This window comes from Littorina saxatilis, linkage group LG8, assembly GCF_037325665.1.
Source record: "Littorina saxatilis isolate snail1 linkage group LG8, US_GU_Lsax_2.0, whole genome shotgun sequence".
In the NCBI taxonomy this organism is placed as follows: Eukaryota; Metazoa; Mollusca; class Gastropoda; order Littorinimorpha; family Littorinidae; genus Littorina; species Littorina saxatilis.
Genome location: NC_090252.1, coordinates 15559224 through 15581563, shown reverse-complemented (window position 1 = coordinate 15581563; position 22340 = coordinate 15559224). Strand labels below are relative to the sequence as shown.

The window sequence follows — 22340 nt, the reverse complement described above, 5'->3', positions numbered from 1 at the left end:
GGTAGGGGGTGGGGGAAGTAAAAGTATCACAGTTCAAGATTTTGCACGACAAGAGGTGTATTTCTTTTAACAGTGATGAAGAGGAATAACTCAACTTGGTATCTAACACTATTTCTGAACACTGTAACTACTGAAGCACTTTTAATTTTTTTTCTGTCTTCCAAGCTTTAAATTCAGCATATAAAATGAGTAAAAAAGTGGGTTTTTTCTGAATTCACCAGTTAAATCACTCTGTTGGATGTTATTTTTTGCTTCCCTATTTCTGTTCTGAAGTTTTTGATCATCTGACTACCTTGCTTTTCTATTTGGAAGATAATATGCACTCTTTTCTGAAAAATGGTAAGGGGGTGGGGGTAGTAAAAGCAACACAGTTCAAAATTTTGCGCGTTAAGAGGTGTTTTTTTTTTAAATTGGTAAAGAGGGATAACTCAACTTGGTATCTAACACTATTTCTGAACACTGTAATCACTTTAACACTTTTAATTTATGTTTGTCTGTGTTCCAAGTTTCAAATTAAGCTTCAAAAATGGGTTAAAAAATGGTTTTTTAATAATTCACAAGTTAAATCATTATGTTGGATGTTCTATTTTGCTTCCCTCTTTCTCTTCTTTAAGTTTTTGATCATCTGACTACCCTGCTTTTCTATTTGAAAGATAATATGCACTCTTTTCTGAAAAATGGGTAGGGGGTGGGGGTAGTAAAAGCATCACAGTTCAAGATTTTGCGCGACAAGAGGTGTGTTTCTTTTAACTGTGATGAAGAGGGATAACTCAACTTGGTACCAAACACTATTTCTGAACACTGTAACCACTTTAGCACTTTCATTTTTTTTCTCTCTGTCTTCCAAGCTTTAAAATTCAGCTAATAAAATGAGTAAAAAGGTGGTTTTTTTCAGAATTCACCAGTTAAATCACTATGTTGGATGTTCTATTTTGCTTCCCTATTTCTGTTCTTCAGTTTTTGATCATCTGACTACCCTGCTTTTCTATTTGGTAGATAATATGCACTCTTTTCTGAAAAAATGGGTAGGGGGTGGGGGAAGTAAAAGTATCACAGTTCAAGATTTTGGCCGACAAGAGGTGTATTTCTTTTAACAGTGGTAAAGAGGGATAACTCAACTTGGTATCTAACACTATTTCTGAACACTGTAATCACTTTAACACTTTTAATTTATGTTTGTTTGTGTTCCGAGTTTTAAATTAAGCTTCAAAAATGGGTCAAAAAAAATAGTTTTCTCATAATTCACAAGTTAAATCATTATGTTGGATGTTCTATTTTGCTTGACTCTTTCTCTTCTTAAGTTTTTGATCATCTGACTACCCTGCTTTTCTTTTTGGAAGATAATATGCACTCTTTTCTGACAAATGGGAAGGGGGTGGGGGTAGTAAAAGCATCACAGTGCAAAATTTTGCGCGTTAAGAGGTGTATTTTTTTTAAATTGGTAAAGAGGGATAACTTAACTTGGTATCTAACACTATTTCTGAACACTGTAATCACTTTAACACTTTTAATCAATGTGTGTTGGTGTTCCATGCTTCAAATTGAGCTTCAAAATGGATATAAAAGGATTTTTTTCCGAATTCACAAGTAAAATCACTACGTTTAATGTTCTATTTTGCTTCCCTATTTCTCTTCTTCAGTTTGTGATCATCTGATTGTTATTTTGTTTACATTTTCACAATACAATATTGCAACTTATTCAGTAGTGTTTGCGTGAAAAAATCTGATACCTATGCTTAAACTTCAGTCGTTATCTTAAAATTTTGCGCGTTAAGCCCTTTATATTTTGTATTTTCCTGATAAAGCAAACATTGAACTAACAGAAAAAGTAACTTTTAAAACTACCTAATCACTTTGAAATTGGGCCTCCAAAGTGTTCTCCAGCCTTAACAGGTACCCAAAGAAAAATGTATAACATGTTATTATCGATACAAAGTCAAAATTACACGACATGGGCCTGAGGGCAGTACCACCTGTGCGTAGGTACCCAAATTATGATTTTTACTGTTTGTAAACTGTTAGGATTTTTCAATTGAAATTTTGCATGATTACTTATTATACCACATATTTTTTCATAAAAAGTGTTCATTTTGGCCTGACAAACATATTTTTGGGTGAATTATTATTTTTTTTTTTGTAGGATGAGCTGTGGCCGACGTAAAAAAACACATTATTTTTGAACTCATAACTCATAAGTTTATGCACAGATTGTCTTCATGTTTTGTAAATTATGTAAGCAGTAGATTATCTGGATTATGTGCTAGGGGATTTCTTATATCTGTAACGGTTGATGTGTGATGGCCGTGTAAAAATGTACCTAAAATTAGGTAATAAAAAAAAGTTGAAAAAAATTCTTAATCAATTTCTAGGACAGATATCCAGAACATGCTATGACAACATCCAGATACAAGCATTTTAAAGCACTCCACAAAATTGTATGTGAGTATCTTCAATAGTTCTTGAGATATCAGCCCCAAACTGACCCGCCATCGCCATTTTTCGCTAACTTTTTAGCCGTCAAATTGGTTAAAAATTTGCTTTCCTACCTGTCTGCTGAGCTAGTACCCCCCTGGCTTCAAAATATCCGAACAAAATCAACACAGAAAGTTCCAAACAGGGGAAGTAGTCCGGGAGTAATGCTTATTCGCCTTGACTGAGGGAGTAATCACTGTAACACGATGGCTCAGGGGTATAAACGCAAAGAAGAAATCGGTCGTTTTCAACGTGGAAATTCTCGGAATTGACCCCACTTGACCTCAAATTTCTCGAAAACTACTACCTTTTGAATAAAAACACTTACAGATTATGAAATTTCAATCATATTTACATAAATATCTTTCTGAACTGGTCTCTCTCTACACTCCCTCTCGCACCCTTCGTTCTTCTGATGATGCTCGACTTCTCTGCCAAGGTCGCTTTAAACGTAAGGCTCATGGCTTCCGCACGTTTTCGTATTATGGACCTCAGTTATGGAATTCACTCCCCTTTCAATTACGTCACTCTCCATCCATTTCATCTTTTAAGTCCAATTTGAAAACTCACTTGTTCCAACAACACTACGGATAGTTCCTTAGTATAGAGTCTGGGGATGTGAGATGTGCATGATGTGTTGTTTGAATCTGACAGTGATTGTATGATTTTTGTATACATGTATTGTTGTCACGCGCTTTGAACTTCTGATAAGGCGCTTTATAAATGCCCGTTATTATTATTATTATTATTATTATTATTATAAAAACACTTTTACATCGTGTAATGTCATGAAAAAGTGATTTTTGACTCACGTACAGGTGGTACTGCCCCCTTCGTAATGTTTTGTACAAGTACGGTTTTGGTGAAGTTTGGGAAGCACAAGGTGTTGGTGATATTCCAACGTTTGTAAGATAATTTCGCCTAAGACTTGTCGATTGCTTTAGACAGGACTGGCACAGTTCCCTGGAATCTCATGTGTTTTATAATGTGTATTCGTCATTTAAGCATTGCTTGTGTATGAGTAGTTATTTGTATCAAATAAGAAATATTCATTTAAGGAGAGTGTTTGCACACTTCAGATTTGGCATGTCACCCTTAAATAACCATTATTTACATAATAATTAAACAATGTGAATAACGTAGACAGACTGTGCCCTTTCTGTTTAGATGATACACTCGTTTGTTTGTTTGCTTGGTGCATGGGCTGAAACTCCCACGGCTTTTACGTGCATGGCAGTTTTTAACCCGCTATTAAGGCAGCCATACGCCGCTTTCAGGGGAAGCATGCATGGTATTTTCGTATTTCTATAACCCACCGAACTCTGACATGGATTACAGGATCTTTTCAGTGCGCACTTGGTCTTGTGCTTGCGTGAACACACGAATAGGGGTTAAGTCACTAGCAGGTCTGCACATAAGTTGACCTGGGAGATCGGACAAATCTCCACCCATAATCCACAAGGCGGCCGCGGCCGGGATTTGAACTCACTACTTTCCGGGCCATTAGGAGGCCGATGCCTTATCGACTAGACCACTGCGCCCGTCTAGAGATGATACACTTGAAACGGAAGTTCATTTTTTACTTGTTTGTCTCGCACATCATGAGATCAAATTTAAATTAATAGCTCCAAAGTGTTATCGGAACCCATTCATGTTTAGAATGTGCCAATCTTCTACAATTTTCAAAATAGTAAGACAACTAGCTACGAAAATATCAAGCTCTTCGGTTTCGCATGTATTCTTTGACGAATGCACAGTTGCAAGATGTGGGAATATAATGTTGCTTGTTCTGCTTCTTTTAAAAAATTTTCATTGTATCATGTGTCACCAGTCTTGTTATGGGCCGGAGGCCTCACAAATAAAATATCCGACGTCCGTCTCTCTCTGCATTGTTACTTGTGATTATTTCTTTAAGCAAAGCAATTTAAGTTTGACGTAACAGCTGGGCTAGCTATCAAATACTCTTAAAACGAAGCATGCAACGCTTACATTGTAGCACTTGACAGCTCAGCATAGGCAGGCGGTCTCACATGTGACACATGTAGAAAAACTTGACTTGTTCGTACCTTTTGCTTTTTATAAAGATTATGTTTTCGCAATGAGGGAATTTTAAAGAATACGACGAAATCATTTTTGGATTGATTATTAGGATTTAAATTTAATGTTCAGACTTTTAATGACCAAACTCATTATTTTATTTTTAAGCTTTTGAACTGAAATTATACAATCCCATAGTCTGGGCTTCGTCGAAGATTGCTTGGCCAAAATTGCAATCAATGTGACGTGTGTGTGCGCGTGCGTGCGTGCGTGTGTGTGTGTGTGTGTGTGTGTGTGTGTGTGTGTGTGTGTGTGTGTGTGTGTGTGTGTGTGTGTGTGTGTGTGTGTGTGTGTGTTACTTGAGGCGAGGAAGCTCGAGTGTATACTGCTAGTATTAGTGAATGTATTGTTATACTTATGCTGTCCAGGCTTGTTTTTAAATTATTGTTGTTGATCAGTTTGTATAAATGATGCGTGTGCTGGTGTATATATGGCTGGATTGAAATGTTTCTCAACCGCAATGTCATCACAAATTCCCAACCTTGGGCAAGTAAAGATTATGTATTCTGTATAGAAACATGAGGGTGTGACAGTGCCGCCTCATCTTTCAATAAAAGCCGAATATGGCGCCATCAATGACATTTGTATGAAACAAAATCTGAGGATATCATTTGCAGGAACTCTCCTGTAAAGTTTTATGAAGATCGGTATGCATGGTTTCTCTGAATCGCTTTACACACACACACACACACACACACACACAAACACACACACACACACACACACACACACACACACACACACACACCGTACACACACACATACACATACCGTACACGCACACACACCCACACACACATACACACACACCACACACACACACACACACCGTACACACACACACGCACACACACACACACACACACACACATACACACACACACACACAATCGGAATCTATGTGTGGGTGGGAACTAATGTAGAATAAGTTGACTATATATGTATAGGTTACAACACGAGTGGTTTTTTATATGGCTTGTATTTCAGTCAAGACCCAGCGGATGAATATCATCGGGAGACACGAGCCTCTGGCGAGTGGCTCTCGATTGATATTCCCGCTGGGTCTTGACTGAAATACAAGCCATATAAAAAAAACACGATTGTTGTAATCTGTATATCCCATTCTACCATCAAACACAAAGTGTAGACTACTAGCGGCACTGTTGCGATTTGTGCAGGGTAAAACAGTGTTGCCAACGAGACTTAGCCCTTTTGCAACCTTAAACTAAGTGACCGTCGCTGAAAAAATAAAACGAATGAGTGCATCGATAAGTACGCAGTAACACTACTTTCAGACCATTTAAAAGCTTTAAGTAAAGGTTCATAAGTTGCAAGAAAGTAATGAAGTCGTATAGAAATTAATTTAGTTGAAGCGCACAATTCTTTTGTTTTGCGTTTCAGGTCGGCAGAACGGGCGAAACGGGTTTGGGACCCATTTGGCTTACTCGATTCAGAATCGATTCCACGTTGTTTCTCTCGAACGTGTGTAATTAGGCTTATTGACAGAGAAGCAAATTTTAGGGAACAAATATGTAGGTTTAGATTTAACCATTTGCTCCCTATTTGAAATGTATCTACGTGATAAACTGTTTTGCGAGTGTGTTTGCATGGATGAACTTAAACTGGTATGGGTGTGAGGAAAACGCGACCGACACGTCTGTCACCGCCGATTGATTGCATTTTGAAGGAATATGACTGGATTACGGAAAAATACACACATGCTAAGTTCTTGGATACCTTCATCGCCAATGTGGACTTACTGCAGAGCCAGGCAAAAGAGTAGACTTGCTCGCAAAACACGTGAAACAGGCGATGTAGCGAAGCCCAACCGTGCCAGGTAAAGGACGTTTCTCGGTCTCGCTGCACATGTCACCAGTGACAGTGTTGTTGCTTTGAGTTTGACTAACAAACTCGAAACTGTCATTTAAAACATGAGCCAAATGTGTATTGATTGTGTGATTAGTCTATGTGACAGGGCTTCTATTATCTGTGCTCCCTAGCTTCTGTCAGTTCCCACACCGACACTGCCAGAGAAACTGAAGACGCACACCAAAACACACCACTGACAGATTCTCAAAAGTCGTCTGCTAACGATGCAAGGGAGGGTACTCGTGTTTTTGTTTTGGTTCGCTAGCATCTGGTTATCTTGTAAGTTGAATGTTCGTTTTTTTCGACCTGCATTGCTTTCATAATGAAAGAAACGTTTGCTTATTGCATCTCATACATTAGATCAGTTCTGAGATTCATTTGTGCGTGCAACTGATATGGTTTTCTGAGCCGTGCAATACGATTTTGGAACTTCATACAAATGTGTCACATTGTTCGGCGCGAGGTCAAAGGTCGGGAGGAAAGTAGTTCTTTGCCCAAATCGGAATCTGCACTATCATATATTTTTTGGAGTCCATGATGTATTTATTGAGCTATAAAAATACAACATATATACCCATACTGAAGTAACAGAGACAAAGAAGGGAGGTCATGGGATATATATGTCGTATCCATTCTGTACAATTTGCGCATTATGTACAATGAGCAGCATATCTTGCACATTGTATACAATGAGCAACAAGTTTTGCTCATTATATACAATGAGCAAAACTGTTGCCCATTGTATACAATGAGCAAGACCATAAAGTTGCACATTGTATACAATGTGCACCGAGTGAGCAAGATTGTTGAATGGCGTTCAAGCTACACTGATATATGAATCATAGTGAATGGTTGAATGGAATATGTGAGTAAAGTGTTCAAATAACGATGTTTGTTATGTTTAAGCATTGTTTTAATTCTCATTTCGCTAAAACTATACAGTGCATTAGGAATTTAATTATTGTAAATAATAAATATCATGCAGGATTCGATCCCGCCACAATCAGTCTTTGGAAATGTGCAACTTCGATTACGTCGTAACTATCGCTTTACGAGTTTGTAGTCGTTGGGCGTCTTCTTTTGGCTTCCGAGTTTCAGTTGTCGAACTCTTTCCGTCATGGTGGTAAGGTCTTCCTGTGTGAACCACTTCACGTGGCCAACACTTTGACGTTGCACTTCTGCATCAAACTTAGTTCGATTTTGATCCATGGTGGTCGCGTTCTATCGCCGGGCAGACTGACACTGACACCGAAACTAAAATACTGAAAGAAAGAAAGTGGTCAGACAACCCAAATAATTTCAAACACGAGTTCGGTTCAGTCCTATTTGGTCAAAATCGCACGTAGTTTGCAAGATCGTTATTTGAACCCTTTACTCACAAATAGAAAAAGTGTGAAAGGCGGTGAAAACGACGCTCTCATTAGCTGACGTTGTTGTTTCTATCTCTTACTTTTAGCATGACATGACAATGTGAGCGTTATTATGAACGAATGTTATGTGTGTGTGCGTGTGTTGAAACAACATTAATTGTTGTATTTGTTTTTATTGTTTAATTAAAGGGGCAGTCAACAGGTTGCTGTCGTTTCATGTTTTTGGGCCAAAAAGAGATTGCTTACTCTTTACTCTTTACTCTAGGTAAATGTAACAAAAAATATATTTTAAAAAAAGAACAGATTTTGAATATTTTTTTGAAAAAAAAATAGTTTTGGATTTTTTGTTCCATTCTTTTTCTTATCACATGCACGCCAGTTCAAAACGCCGAAAGCATATTGGTCAAATTTGAAGCGAGTTACGGCCGTTTTAAAATAAAAAATATGACGTCATTCTACTTCCACTACAAAGTTAAATGTTATTTCCAGCCAAACTAACAGCGCTATCGATGTGCGGTTTCACTAAAGTGGTTCCTATGCATCAAAGAATTTTTTTAAACAAAGTTGTTTTTAGCTGTTTTTTGCCCCTTTAATTTACAATAATTAAATTCTTAATACACTGTTTAGTTTTAGCGAAATGAGAATTAAAACAATGCTTAAACATAACAAACATCGTTATTTGAACACTTTACCATTCATTATGATTCATATATCAGTGTAGCTTGAACGTCATTCAACAATCTTGCTCACTCGGTGCACATTGTATACAATGTGCAACTTTATGGTCTTGCTCATTGTATACAATGGGCAACAGTTTTGCTCATTGTATACAATGAGCAAAACTTGTTGCTCATTGTATACAATGAGCACGATATGCTGCTCATTGTACATAATGCGCAAATTGTACAGAATGGATACGACATATATATAGATGTGACCCTCCACCACGAAATGAGTCGCATGTCACCTCGCGCGGTTCTGCGCTAGGCTTAATATAAGTCCGGGGAGTGTCTGGTAACAGTGTGAGGGTCACCTTAGTCACAGGCTTATAACTCAAACAGTTTTCGCTCTTTTCTAAAACGGTTTTCACCACTGGATAGAGCATAACAAACTCTTTAGGAAAATGTAAAAATATGAAAATCATGCAAAGGTGACATGCGACTCATTCCGTGGTGGAGGGTCACATATATATACATGATTGCAACTTATCGCGCTGCTTAATGCCAAGACAAAAATTGTCAAAGGAATAAAGTTTCAAAACTCTACCATTTGCACCATGTCCTTTTAAGAATACACAGGGCGAATAAATGCAGGCAAGAATGAAAGTAAATACAATGCTATGCTGACAACGTTTCCAAGCTCTAGCCCAAGGTCATCCGAGAGAAATTTCTTGTTTTTTCTCCCTCCCTGTCTAAATGTAACCTTGAAATTGGACAGTGTCGACCAGAGTTACATCATGTTTAATAAACCATCAAGATATCATCTTATCAGTTGCTATTATTCAAAGTTAACTATTGTCTTTTTGTGAAATAGAATCTGCTTTCAGAAGAAACAAATCTTTGCATGTATGACAAAGAGGATCAATCAAGCGATACTTACAGTAGACTGTGATGTTGACACCAGCAGTGAATGGGTACCAGGACGTGTCTTTGTTCTTCCATCTGGCGCTACAGCTGCACCTCCTGCCGTTATAGTCACGTGACGCCGTGATGCTGAGAGTGCTGTTCGCTCCACTGACCTCTTGACCTTGACTATCACAAGTGAAGGTCACAGCTGACACAGCAGGGTTACCGCCGCTGACGGTGCAAGTCATGCTTTTGTTCTGACCAGCAAAGATCATTTCCCCTTCTGTGTAACCTGTGATCTCAGGGGCATTTGAGGGAGGGTCTGCAAATACAAAGCGCGATGTCATTGTTCATTGGAAATTTCTAACTCTAATTTGTCATCTTCAGTTTAGAAGTAGCAACGCCCAAAGCCTTTTCTCCTTAATGGTATTTAAACAGGCTGCCTGGTTCGTGGGGAAGGATTGTTTACATTAAGTTAATCCCAGCGAAGCTGGAGGTAACCCGCGAACGCTTTTCACGACTTTTTTGCTAGGCCTTTCGGAGCTCATGGGGGCTGCCATTTTGTTTTCATCTCCAACATGTGTTCCGGTTTAACATATATCTGAAACCGGTTTAAAACACCACTAGGCGGAAACCCCAAAATAATTACGGCCGCCTTTTTCGAAATAAAATTTTCAGAGATTGTACACAAAAACAACGCCCGACAGGGGCGGATCAGTTGCTTTGTAAGGGGGGGTGCACTTTGAATCGAAAGTGAATGTGATGGGCGCGAAGCACCCGAATTTGCTAGGGGGTCCGGGGGCATGCTCCCCCGGAATTGTTTTTGGCCCAAAGAAGCAAAATGGTGCCATCTGGTGCCATTTGAACTTAGAAAATGGTCATAGAATCAGCTTTCCAAATCTTTTTTTTTTTTTTTTTTGCTGGAGGGAACGAACGAAAAGATATAATGTGGTTTCCGCTAGATTTTAAGTCACGCTTTTCACTTTTCCGAGGAAGCCAACAGCTGAGAGTGAAGAAACGCCGCTGTTCAACTTCGAGATCTACAGTCGCAGACGACCTTCGCTTTCGCAGTACAGTCAATGCAGGTGCAATGTTACTCATTTCGATCGGCTCGTTTTCGTACATTTGTTTGCATTAAGATAATTTAGAATGATTGAAATCAAAGCAGGAATGACGTTGGCATGCATATGCATTGGTTTGGCCAAAATCAGTACAGCAGTAAGCTAGATTCTTTCTCTTCAGTTTGTTTGCACGACTGAATTTTGTCTTCTGAATGTACCACTTGCTTGATTTTGATTGTTTGTTCAGCTCCTCGGCACAAAATTCATCATGCAAGATATCAATTTGTTGAATGAGAAGGGAATGAGTAAACTTCAAACATGTATCTGCTTGCAAAAACAATCGCAAGGATAGGTATATCTGCTTCATTGACTAACAGATTTTCATTGAATTTCAAAAGTATAATGACTCGGTTTGCAGACTCTCCAATTAGATCTATCCAGTGTTTGTGTTCTTAGATTAATTGGACATGCACGATCATAATATTGTGTTGGTTTGTGCACAGGCGGAAGGTATCGTTCACTGGACCAACACTATGATAGTGTTGGTCCAGTGAACGATACCTTCCGCCTGTGGTTTGTGCTGGTGCAATCTGCAGATCAAAGGGGACTGACCGCAGCACCGGTGATGCAGTGATCAATGCAACTTGTGTTCACCACTCTACATTGCCTTCTACCATTCTCAAAGGCAAAACAAAAGGTACAATAACATGCTGGTGATTTCATATTATGTAATGTCTGTGACGATCAACATAGTTTTTAGCTCTAGTTTAACTGATCATGCTTATCAATAATACGATACATACTCCACCCCAGCTCCACCCTCACCCCATAACTCTGCCACTCAGACTCTATACTACAGTCCAACAACTACACCTCTAACAGACCCCCCTCCCCCCTCCTCTCTCGGTGCAACATATGTTGCCGTATGCACCTTTGTGTGGTAATAGGAAGTGTTCAAATAGTTCCAGAACATACCCGACTACACTCATACACAGGGTACTGACAAAGGAACTTTTTTCCAGTCTCTATCAGGGCTGTCCCCTAATTTATTGCAGACTGGGGAGGAACAGACGTTTTAGCAGCCACTGAACCACACACACCATAAGGTATTAGTATATTAATTTTACAAACTGTTCACTCTGTTGGTTTTTCTTGCAGCATTTATTCAGAAACTCTGTAAATTCTGACAATTACATACACTCTTCAAAAAAAGTTAAGGATCGGTTGAAAAAACGGATCTAATTATAAAAAATTGCCAAAAAATTAAACATCGACATAATAATTAAAAGATTAATGTGTTTGAATTAACAAATGAACAATGAGTCTTGACCTATAATTTTGTTTGTCAGGCAGAGTTATTTCCATTTGTGGGACTTCTCAAAAGCTTCTGCATTTTGGAAGAAAAAAGGTGTTTTTTATAGCCCCATGAAATTTGCTGAACGCATGCCAGGGCAAAAGGTTGTGATGCACGTGCTACAACAGGGTCCTGGCTATGAACATCGCTCACCAGCTTGTGTTTAACACTATTGTGACTAGCACTGCCACGGCGTTTACGTCCTGCCTGCCCAAGCTTGCCACCAAGAAACTTCCCAAAAATCAGTAACTGTAAAGAAATCTGTCTAGCAAGCTTGAATTAAGTCCAATCACCACCAAATTTTGTGTACTAATTCAAAAATGGATGCCCAGTTCAGTCGTGCTATTTATAAGTTTGTCACGCGATTTGTTTTAGCAAAGGGGGGTGAAAGGGGGGTGAAAGGGGGATAATTTGTGTTTTTTAAAGTTTTTTTGTGTGTGTTTTATTTTCTACTGCTTTTTTTAAAAGTTATTTTTTAACAGAAAGTATTATAAATAATGTTATAACCAAACAAGGTGTAAAACCTATGAATTAGCTGAAATATTGTTAACATTGTACACAGAAATAAGGAGATTGTGCATGCCGATGTGGCATGCAGTCACCTACTTTTGTTGTAATTACGTTTGCTCAAGCCATTGCACGATGTAAAAAGAAGTAGACCGTGTTTTTATTGTAGCACCTTGTTGTGACCCGTTTTGTGGAGCGTTAATATTTTTACGTGAGATTCACGTGCTCCTTGTTCAGTTGTTGTGACCTGGTTTTGGTCGGAGCGTCACAAACTGCGTCGTTTAGTTCTAGAACACCGTGAGATTCACGTGCTCTTTTCCGTGTTTTGATTTTGAGGTGAGCCCTGCGAATCTGCGTTGCAAGTTTTAGAATACGTGTGACTCACGTGTTTTTAGCTTTGTGATGTCAGCTAGTTCCTTGATGTTCTTTCTGTTAAATATACCGTTTTAAGTTTTGGGCATGCACGGAGTGCGTGATCGGTTACTGATTGGTTGTAAAATAGTAGTTTCACCCGATTCTGTCTTAGGAATGTTGTTGGTTGGTCAATCCGGTGACCTTTGACTTTTGAATAACTATTCCATGTTAGGTTTTTGTTTCCATAAATACCGCTGCTTGACTCCTGTCTCGTCAGTCGATCTGAGGGTTTTAGGAAGCGTTTGGTTTTGATGTAAACGTATGAAGGTTATCAAGTGAACCAACGGAGTGTTTCTTATGTTTTAACGTCAACGTAATGTTCTTGGAGACAGTTGTTTCTCAAGTGTGAATCGTTTTGTGCCCTTCGTTTGTGAGGCAACACGTTTTTGGTACTGCTGGTCAACCCACACAGCGCATAAGGTAATTTTGTTGTTACTTGTTTGTGTTGTGTTTTGGTCGCCATTTTGTAATGACTTTGTGAGTTGTTTATGTATAACGTGAGTTGAAAGTCTGACTTGTTGTAGTGTTTCTTTATTGTGTGTTCAACTGTTCTAGTGTTGTGAACGTACAGCAATGTTTTGTAGACGCTAGAAAGTCGCTAATGTTTATAATGATAACTTGTGTTTTCTGTGGTTAACGAAGTTCGAAGTGAAACGTTTTCTCCGACTTTTTCAGCCTTACGTTAAAAGAATTTAGGTAAAAGAAGCTTGCGGTCTGTGGTGATCGTTTGTAAACGGGCTTATTTCTTGTAACGTTATTGAGGGAAAGTGGATGAGTAAATATCTTGTTTGTGACTTTGATTAACGCAGGAACGTTGTCGTTAGACTTTTTTGGTATGACAGTTTGCTTTGTATTCCTGGCCTGATGAGTCAACGTTTTGTATTTTTCTGAAACTAGCCATTTTGGTTTTAAACGTATGTATGCTAAGTTTCTTGAGTATTCTTAGTGCTTATGGTATTGTTGAACGTACGGAACGTAATTCTTTATTGTTGTTGAACGTACAGAACGTAACTCTTTATTGTTGTTGAAGGACTAACCAACGAGTGTTTGGTAATTGTAACTTTCTTGTCTGTTTGTCTTCTCCTGTCTTGTGATTGTTTACTTTTCTTGTTTTTACTTCTCGTGTCTTGTTAATGCATTTGATACTTTTGCCATGTCTAATAATTTGTTTTCTTTTCTCTTTTTCTTTCTGTTCATAAGTTTTTTACCGCATTACGTGGTACTGTAACGATATATATACATTACTGATCCCTAGTGTCAGATGTAAAATAATAAACCAGTACTTTTGCGCGTTATCGCTTGTAACCTGTGTTTGTCATTTCGTATGAACAATATGTAGTACCAGCCTCGCTCACGAAGGCGCGCACAGTAAAAAACTTAGTTGCTGTCGCCCAGTAAAAAACTTAGTTGCTGTCGCCCAGTAAAAAACTTTAGTTGCTGTCGTCCAGTAAAAAACTTTAGTTGCTGTCGCCCAGTAAAAAACTTTAGTTGCTGTCGTCCAGTAAAAAACTTTAGTTGCTGTCGTCCAGTAAAAAACTTTAGTTGCTGTCGCCCAGTAAAAAACTTTAGTTGCTGTCGTCCAGTAAAAAACTTAGCTGCTGACGCCCAGTGAAAGAACTTTAGCTAAAGTAAACAAACTTAGCTGAAGTCCAGCCAAGTGAATGTAAAGAACTTTTGTTATTGACGCTCAATGAACGTAAACGTAGCTGTTGATAACCAGCAAAAGACTTTATTGTTACCTGTCACTGTGTTAGTGAACCATAGTTTGACACAGATCAACTTGTCGGTTAGAGATCTTCCTACTCCGTATCCGGCGCATTTTTTGTGACTTTTGTGTATTATCCCAAACGACCCTCAGATCGATTCATTTTACTTTTTAAACAGATAAACCTTATGTAGGTTTTTTAGTGCTTTTGAATAAGCGAACATTGTAATGGAGAAGATTCCAGCAGATAAACCATTGGAAGCTTCAGGTTATGACGTTAACGGCGATGAAGATGAACATTCTCAAAGGCCTAGGCGTGACATTAAGCCTACTGAAAAAGGTAGAGACTACCAGATTGAGATCAAAACTAGAAACTTTGTAAGACAACGAATATTCTTGGAACGAGCAATCGATGAGATAGTAACAGAGCTTAAACAAGAAACTCCTACTAAAGAGTCAGTAACCAGTCAAAAAAAGGTTATTTTGAGCATGTACAAGGATCTTGGTGACATTGAGAAAGTTCTTTGTATGATTGGTAGCGGTGAAATCGTTCAGGACAGCTGGGAGGATGTTCAAAGGGCAGTTCAGAACATTATGTTTTACATTGATCAAGCTCTTGTCAGACAAACGACTAGTGTGCAGGTGGCTAAGGAGCCTACTTCCAGGCATAGCAGTGTTACATCTAGCGTTGGGTCATCCACCCACAAGTCAGCCAGTGTTAAGTCTGCCATTCATAAAGTAGCTAGCATTACGTCAGCCATCCACAAGTCAGCTAGCCACAAGTCAGGTATCAGGAGATCAGGTAGCCAAGTAGCTTCTCGCGCCGAGTCTCTCCGCTCTAAAAGTGTTAGCTCTGAAGACACTAAATTGGCTCTTAAACTAGAGGCTGCATCCCTGGCCATAAAAGTGGAAGGTGACGCAATAAAGGAAGCTCAGTTTAGTGAACTGGATCTCTTACAACAACAATATGCTGAGAGAAATGCAGCTAGGCAGACTGAGGAAGCTGAGAGAACAGCAGCTAGGCAGACTGAGGAAGCTGAGAGAAATGCAGCTAGGCTGATCGAAGAAACTGCTAGGCAGGCTAAGGAAGCTGAGAGAATAGCAGCTAGGCAGGCCGAAGACGCAGCTGAAGCAGCTCTTGAAGAGATTAAACAGAAGAAGGCTTTGAGACAAATTCAGTCCACCGAATTGAAAATTAGCTTAAGAGAACAACAAGCTATGTTACAAGTATTGGAACAAGGTGAATCCGTTCAGCAGGATCTCCCTGATCTACCGTCAGTTGATTTGTTGAATTCTAGGTTCCACCCTCGTCCTTTCGTTCCCTTGTACAGTCTTGTAGCCCCTCCTCTAAACAATGAACAAACAGCGATAGGAATAGGGACAGGTGCTGCCGTCATTGCTGACCAAGGAACACACCAGCCAGCCTTGGACGTCACGTCTGTTCCTGTCTGCCAAGCCGCCGTCATTGCTGATCAAAGGACACACCAGCCAGCCATGGACGCCACGTCTGTTCCTGTCTGCCAAGCTGCCGTCATTGCTGATCAAGGGACACACCAGCCAGCCTTGGACGTCACGTCTGTTCCTGTCTGCAACGCCGCCAGCATCCATGACATCTCTACTGTCAACGTCAACGCTGCTGTCACCAACTTTGTCGCAGGAACCACAACGACTGAGCCACGACAGCACGCGTTACCTGTCGTGGACCTCGTCGTTGGAGTCAGCGCCTCTACAAGCGCCGCTACTACCAACAACGCCACCTACGAGGCGTACGGACCTCAACGTAGAGAGGATGTCAACGCCCCCCATCACGCCGGAACGAGCGCTCCTTTCATCCATCGGGAGCCCTCCACACCCAACTACACGACGGCTGCAACTACATCCTCCATGCGGCCTACAGCGCTGCTGACCACACTGCAGCACCCTCTCGGTGCATACACTGGTCAGCCGCCTCTGCACAACGTTGGACACTCAACGACAAGTGTCACAGGCCCTCGCCCGCCTGATCTCGACCACACAGGTTGGTCCTATCACCTACCAGAGACAAGGGAAGGTGATGAGACGCAAGAACGACACACCTACTTCCCAGAAGAACGTCACCAACGCATGGACCACAGACGTTTTCAAGTTACCCCACCCTGTTTCCCCTATGATACCCACCTACATCCCAAACCAGAGCCTTTCGTGCCCACATTCCTGGACCCACATCAGACCACCCCCAAAGTTATCTGGGGAAACGAAAACGCAAGGCCCCCTGCGTACATGAACTTTGACAAGGAATGTCATGCAGATCGTCCATTTGCCTCCTACCCCCCGTCTGCGTACTACCAACGTCCACTTGCTACTCCTGCCAAGCAGGACACTCCTATGGACTCTCTCGCCAAAACCCTATCAGACGCTCTGATGATCAACCGCTTGCCGATGCAGGAGCCGTGCATTTTTGTTGGTGACCCTCTCCAATATCCCATTTGGAGATCGTCGTTTGCGTTTCTCATCGAGAGACAGAACATAACCAGCAGTGAGAAGTTATTGTATCTGCAACGGTACATCGGAGGTCAAGCAAAGGAGGCCGTGACCGGCTTCTTTCTGCTGAGAGAAGGTGATGCCTACGAGAGAGCCATGGAAGTGCTGGAAAATCGGTTCGGCAACTCATACGTCGTTTCGCAAGCTTTCCGGACCAAGCTGGACGAATGGACCCCAGTCAAAAGCAAGGATCCCAAGGGACTCAGAAGTCTGGCCGATTTCTTGCAGCAATGTTCCGTTGCTGCCCAGGAAGTTGGTGGACTGAGCATCCTGGATGATGCCCAGTACCTACGGAAGATCGTCGGAAAGCTCCCAGACTGGATGAGTCACAGATGGTCTAGAACAGTTGCTCGAACTAAGGTTGAAAAGAAGAGGTATCCTCTGTTCCATGAACTCGTGTCGTTCGTTACCCTCGAAGCAGACATTTCTAACGACCCTGTTTTCGGCTTGACAAGTGCATCGGGGACACCAAGAAAGTTCACAACGAACCTGTCAACCCTGACAGAGGATGTCACCGCATGTCTGCACTGTCAACTTCCGGACCATGACGCTGGAACATGTAAGGAACTCATAGAGAAGCCTCTGGTTGAGATACGAGATTTTCTGTTCAAGAACCGTATCTGCTACGGATGTCTCAGAAGTAAGGATCACCAGAGCCGTCAATGTAAGCAGAAACAGACGTGCAAGAAGTGCAAGAAGGCTCACCCCACTTGTCTTCATGATGACAATTTCAAATATCAGAACAGTATGAGTGAAAACAAAGGGGCGAGTGAACACAAGAACAATTACCGTACCTCTGCTGCTGACGTTCAAGAGCCACTGTCATCGTCGACCTCTACGGTGTCTGCTCTTAAGGCCAGCGAGGAAAACAGCATCGGTTTCACGTCTATGATCGTTCCCGTTCTCGTTTCCAGTGACTCTAACCCCAACGTAGAGGTGCTGACGTACGCACTACTGGACACTATGTCCAACGCCACTTTCGTAGTGCAGTCAGTGGCTGAAGAAGTTAAAGCCAAATCGCAGCCGACTACACTCAGGGTCTCCACACTGACTGAGGACAATGCTGTGGTCTCCGGCAGGAAGTACTCTGGATTGCGTGTCCGCTCTCCTACCTCCAGTGAGTTTGTCAGGCTCCCTTCTGCCATCTCACGACCTTATCTGACCGTTGACCCCACTCATATCCCCACCTCAGAGACTGTCAAAGCTTACCCACATCTCCAACACCTGTCTCCAAAACTGCCCCCCTTGTACCCTGACTGTGAAGCAGGCCTCCTCATCGGCTACGACTGCGCTGAAGCTCTCATGCCCCTAAACGTTGTCCAAGGACTGCCATTTGCAGTAGAGACTAAGTTAGGTTGGAGCATCGTCGGCAAGGCACCGCATTCCGTCGCCTTTGATGGCATAGCCTCGTCCATGCGCGTCATCGTCAAGCCAGGATCGAGGGAAGAAGAACGTGTAGCTCACGTCTACAAGGTACAGGTGGACGAAGTCTCGTGTACTGACCCATTACATGTTATGGAAAGAGACTTTGCAAGTGACTCAGGATCCATGTCCCAGGACGATGTAAAGTTCAAGAAGATCGTGAAGGTCAACGAAGCTAGTCACTTCGAGATGCTCTTACCATTTCGACCAGAGAAACCGTCCCTCCCCGACAACAGAAGTGCCGCAGTCAAGCATCTGAAGGGCCTGAAACGCCAGAAAAAACGAGGGTACCGTGATGACTGCGTCAAGGTCATGACATTAATCTTGTACGGGCTGATCGTGACGTGTTTTGCCTCTAGGGCAATCCACATTGAAACCCTGGATGACATGTCAAGTGATTCCTTCATCAACGCCCTACGCATTGTTGTCTTGCATGACCAGAACTTGTGCAGATCAGAGTGGTGCATGGCTCGTGTAATCGAGGTGATGCCTGGATCTGATGGACTGGTCAGACGAGTGAAAGTGCATGTTGGAACAAAGGCTCTAGACAATCACGGCCGTCCCACTGGTGATAGTCGCATATTAGAGCGACCTATTCACAAAATGACTGTGTTAGTAGATCGTGAAAATCACAAAGACAAAGCTGTGTAAGCGAACTGAAAGAACATTGAACTTTGGAGTGTTTTTCCAATTTGACAGTTGTAGATTGTTGCAGTTTGTTTTTATACCAGATGATGTAACAGACATTTATGGTTTAAGTGGTGCGGTTTTTTTTTTATGCCGTCGAGTAATGACTAACGGCATTTAGTTGAAACGAGATGTGTTGAAACACTGAAAATGATTGAACCGTAATATTGCTGTGTAAATGTTTTGCAACACAATGGTTTTGAGTTGTAAATTTTGAAATGTCTAAATCTGCGTTATTCTTCTTTTGATATAAGGAATGTGTTTGTACAAAGGTTTTTTGAAGTAAATTATAGTAATATAATTTCCGGTGGGAGTGTGCATGCCGATGTGGCATGCAGTCACCTACTTTTGTTGTAATTACGTTTGCTCAAGCCATTGCACGATGTAAAAAGAAGTAGACCGTGTTTTTATTGTAGCACCTTGTTGTGACCCGTTTTGTGGAGCGTTAATATTTTTACGTGAGATTCACGTGCTCCTTGTTCAGTTGTTGTGACCTGGTTTTGGTCGGAGCGTCACAAACTGCGTCGTTTAGTTCTAGAACACCGTGAGATTCACGTGCTCTTTTCCGTGTTTTGATTTTGAGGTGAGCCCTGCGAATCTGCGTTGCAAGTTTTAGAATACGTGTGACTCACGTGTTTTTAGCTTTGTGATGTCAGCTAGTTCCTTGATGTTCTTTCTGTTAAATATACCGTTTTAAGTTTTGGGCATGCACGGAGTGCGTGATCGGTTACTGATTGGTTGTAAAATAGTAGTTTCACCCGATTCTGTCTTAGGAATGTTGTTGGTTGGTCAATCCGGTGACCTTTGACTTTTGAATAACTATTCCATGTTAGGTTTTTGTTTCCATAAATACCGCTGCTTGACTCCTGTCTCGTCAGTCGATCTGAGGGTTTTAGGAAGCGTTTGGTTTTGATGTAAACGTATGAAGGTTATCAAGTGAACCAACGGAGTGTTTCTTATGTTTTAACGTCAACGTAATGTTCTTGGAGACAGTTGTTTCTCAAGTGTGAATCGTTTTGTGCCCTTCGTTTGTGAGGCAACACGTTTTTGGTACTGCTGGTCAACCCACACAGCGCATAAGGTAATTTTGTTGTTACTTGTTTGTGTTGTGTTTTGGTCGCCATTTTGTAATGACTTTGTGAGTTGTTTATGTATAACGTGAGTTGAAAGTCTGACTTGTTGTAGTGTTTCTTTATTGTGTGTTCAACTGTTCTAGTGTTGTGAACGTACAGCAATGTTTTGTAGACGCTAGAAAGTCGCTAATGTTTATAATGATAACTTGTGTTTTCTGTGGTTAACGAAGTTCGAAGTGAAACGTTTTCTCCGACTTTTTCAGCCTTACGTTAAAAGAATTTAGGTAAAAGAAGCTTGCGGTCTGTGGTGATCGTTTGTAAACGGGCTTATTTCTTGTAACGTTATTGAGGGAAAGTGGATGAGTAAATATCTTGTTTGTGACTTTGATTAACGCAGGAACGTTGTCGTTAGACTTTTTTGGTATGACAGTTTGCTTTGTATTCCTGGCCTGATGAGTCAACGTTTTGTATTTTTCTGAAACTAGCCATTTTGGTTTTAAACGTATGTATGCTAAGTTTCTTGAGTATTCTTAGTGCTTATGGTATTGTTGAACGTACGGAACGTAATTCTTTATTGTTGTTGAACGTACAGAACGTAACTCTTTATTGTTGTTGAAGGACTAACCAACGAGTGTTTGGTAATTGTAACTTTCTTGTCTGTTTGTCTTCTCCTGTCTTGTGATTGTTTACTTTTCTTGTTTTTACTTCTCGTGTCTTGTTAATGCATTTGATACTTTTGCCATGTCTAATAATTTGTTTTCTTTTCTCTTTTTCTTTCTGTTCATAAGTTTTTTACCGCATTACGTGGTACTGTAACGATATATATACATTACTGATCCCTAGTGTCAGATGTAAAATAATAAACCAGTACTTTTGCGCGTTATCGCTTGTAACCTGTGTTTGTCATTTCGTATGAACAATATGTAGTACCAGCCTCGCTCACGAAGGCGCGCACAGAGACAGTACAGAGAAAACAAGTCGCGTAAGGCGAAAATACAATATTTAGTCAAGTAGCTGTCGAACTCACAGAATGAAACTGAACGCAACGCAACGCAGCAAGACCGTATACTCGTAGCATCGTCACTCCACCGCCCGTGGCAAAGACAGTGCACGTGGAATTGACAAGAAGAGCGGGGTAGTAGTTGCGCTAAGAAGGATAGCACGCTTTTCTGTACCTCTGTTTGTTTTAACTTTCTGAGCGTGTTTTTAATCCAAACATATCATATCTATATATTTTGGGAATCAGGAACCGACAAGGAATAAGATGAAAGTGTTTTTAAATTGATTTCGAAAAAAACATTTTGATAATAATTTTTATATATTTAATTTTCAGAGCTTGGTTTTAATCCGAATATAACATATTTATATGTTTTTGGAATCAGCAAATGATGGAGAATAAGATAAACGTAAATTTGGATCATTTTATAAATTTTTATTTTTTTTTACAATTTTCCGATTTTTAATGACCAAAGTCATTAATTAATTTTTAAGCCACCAAGCTGAAATGCAATACCGAACCCCGGGCTTCGTCGAAGAGTACTTGACCAAAATTTCAACCAATTTGGTTGAAAAATGAGGGCGTGACAGTGCCGCCTCAACTTTCACGAAAAGCCGGATATGACGTCATAAAAGACATTTATAAAAAAACTGAAAAAAACGTTCGGGGATTTCATACCCAGGAACTCTCATGTCAAATTTCATAAAGATCGGTCCAGTAGTTTAGTCTGAATCGCTCTACACACACACACACACACACACACGCACGCACACACACACATACGCACATACACCACGACCCTCGTTTCGATTCCCCCTCGATGTTAAAATATTTAGTCAAAACTTGACTAAATATAACAAGCAAATCACGCATTCACTCACAGCATCCTGACTCAAATGAAACAAAACTGTAGATCTAACACTCACCAAATGATGTCTAGGTAATCCATATTGAATATAAGTCACATTTTCACAACAAAGTACCAACTGTACACCTATGAACAATTCCAAAAGGATTTGAAGGCTCCAGCCATCCATTGTTATCAGTGCTGCCACGCCCCCATAGCTCCTGCACGATTCCGAGATACATGTTCGTCTAGCAGTATCACCGCCAACCACGTGTAGTTTGCCGACTCGTACTAGCAACAACGGGACTGTTTCTTCCTCACTTTCACTGCTTGTATCGCTTTCGTGAGGCGAAAACGATACGTCCGAATCATGCTCTACG

General features: G+C 40.8%; 1 protein-coding gene across 1 annotated transcript in view; it reads right to left on the bottom strand.

Moving 5' to 3' along the window:
* The window catches only part of LOC138974524 (hemicentin-2-like), a 126537-nt gene that overhangs the window by 40390 nt on the left and 63807 nt on the right, over nt 1-22340 (bottom strand). Inside the window, exon 6 of the mRNA XM_070347240.1 lies at nt 9408-9695. Within this exon, the coding sequence (XP_070203341.1) occupies nt 9408-9695 (288 nt within the window). The remainder of the gene's footprint in view (nt 1-9407; nt 9696-22340) is intronic.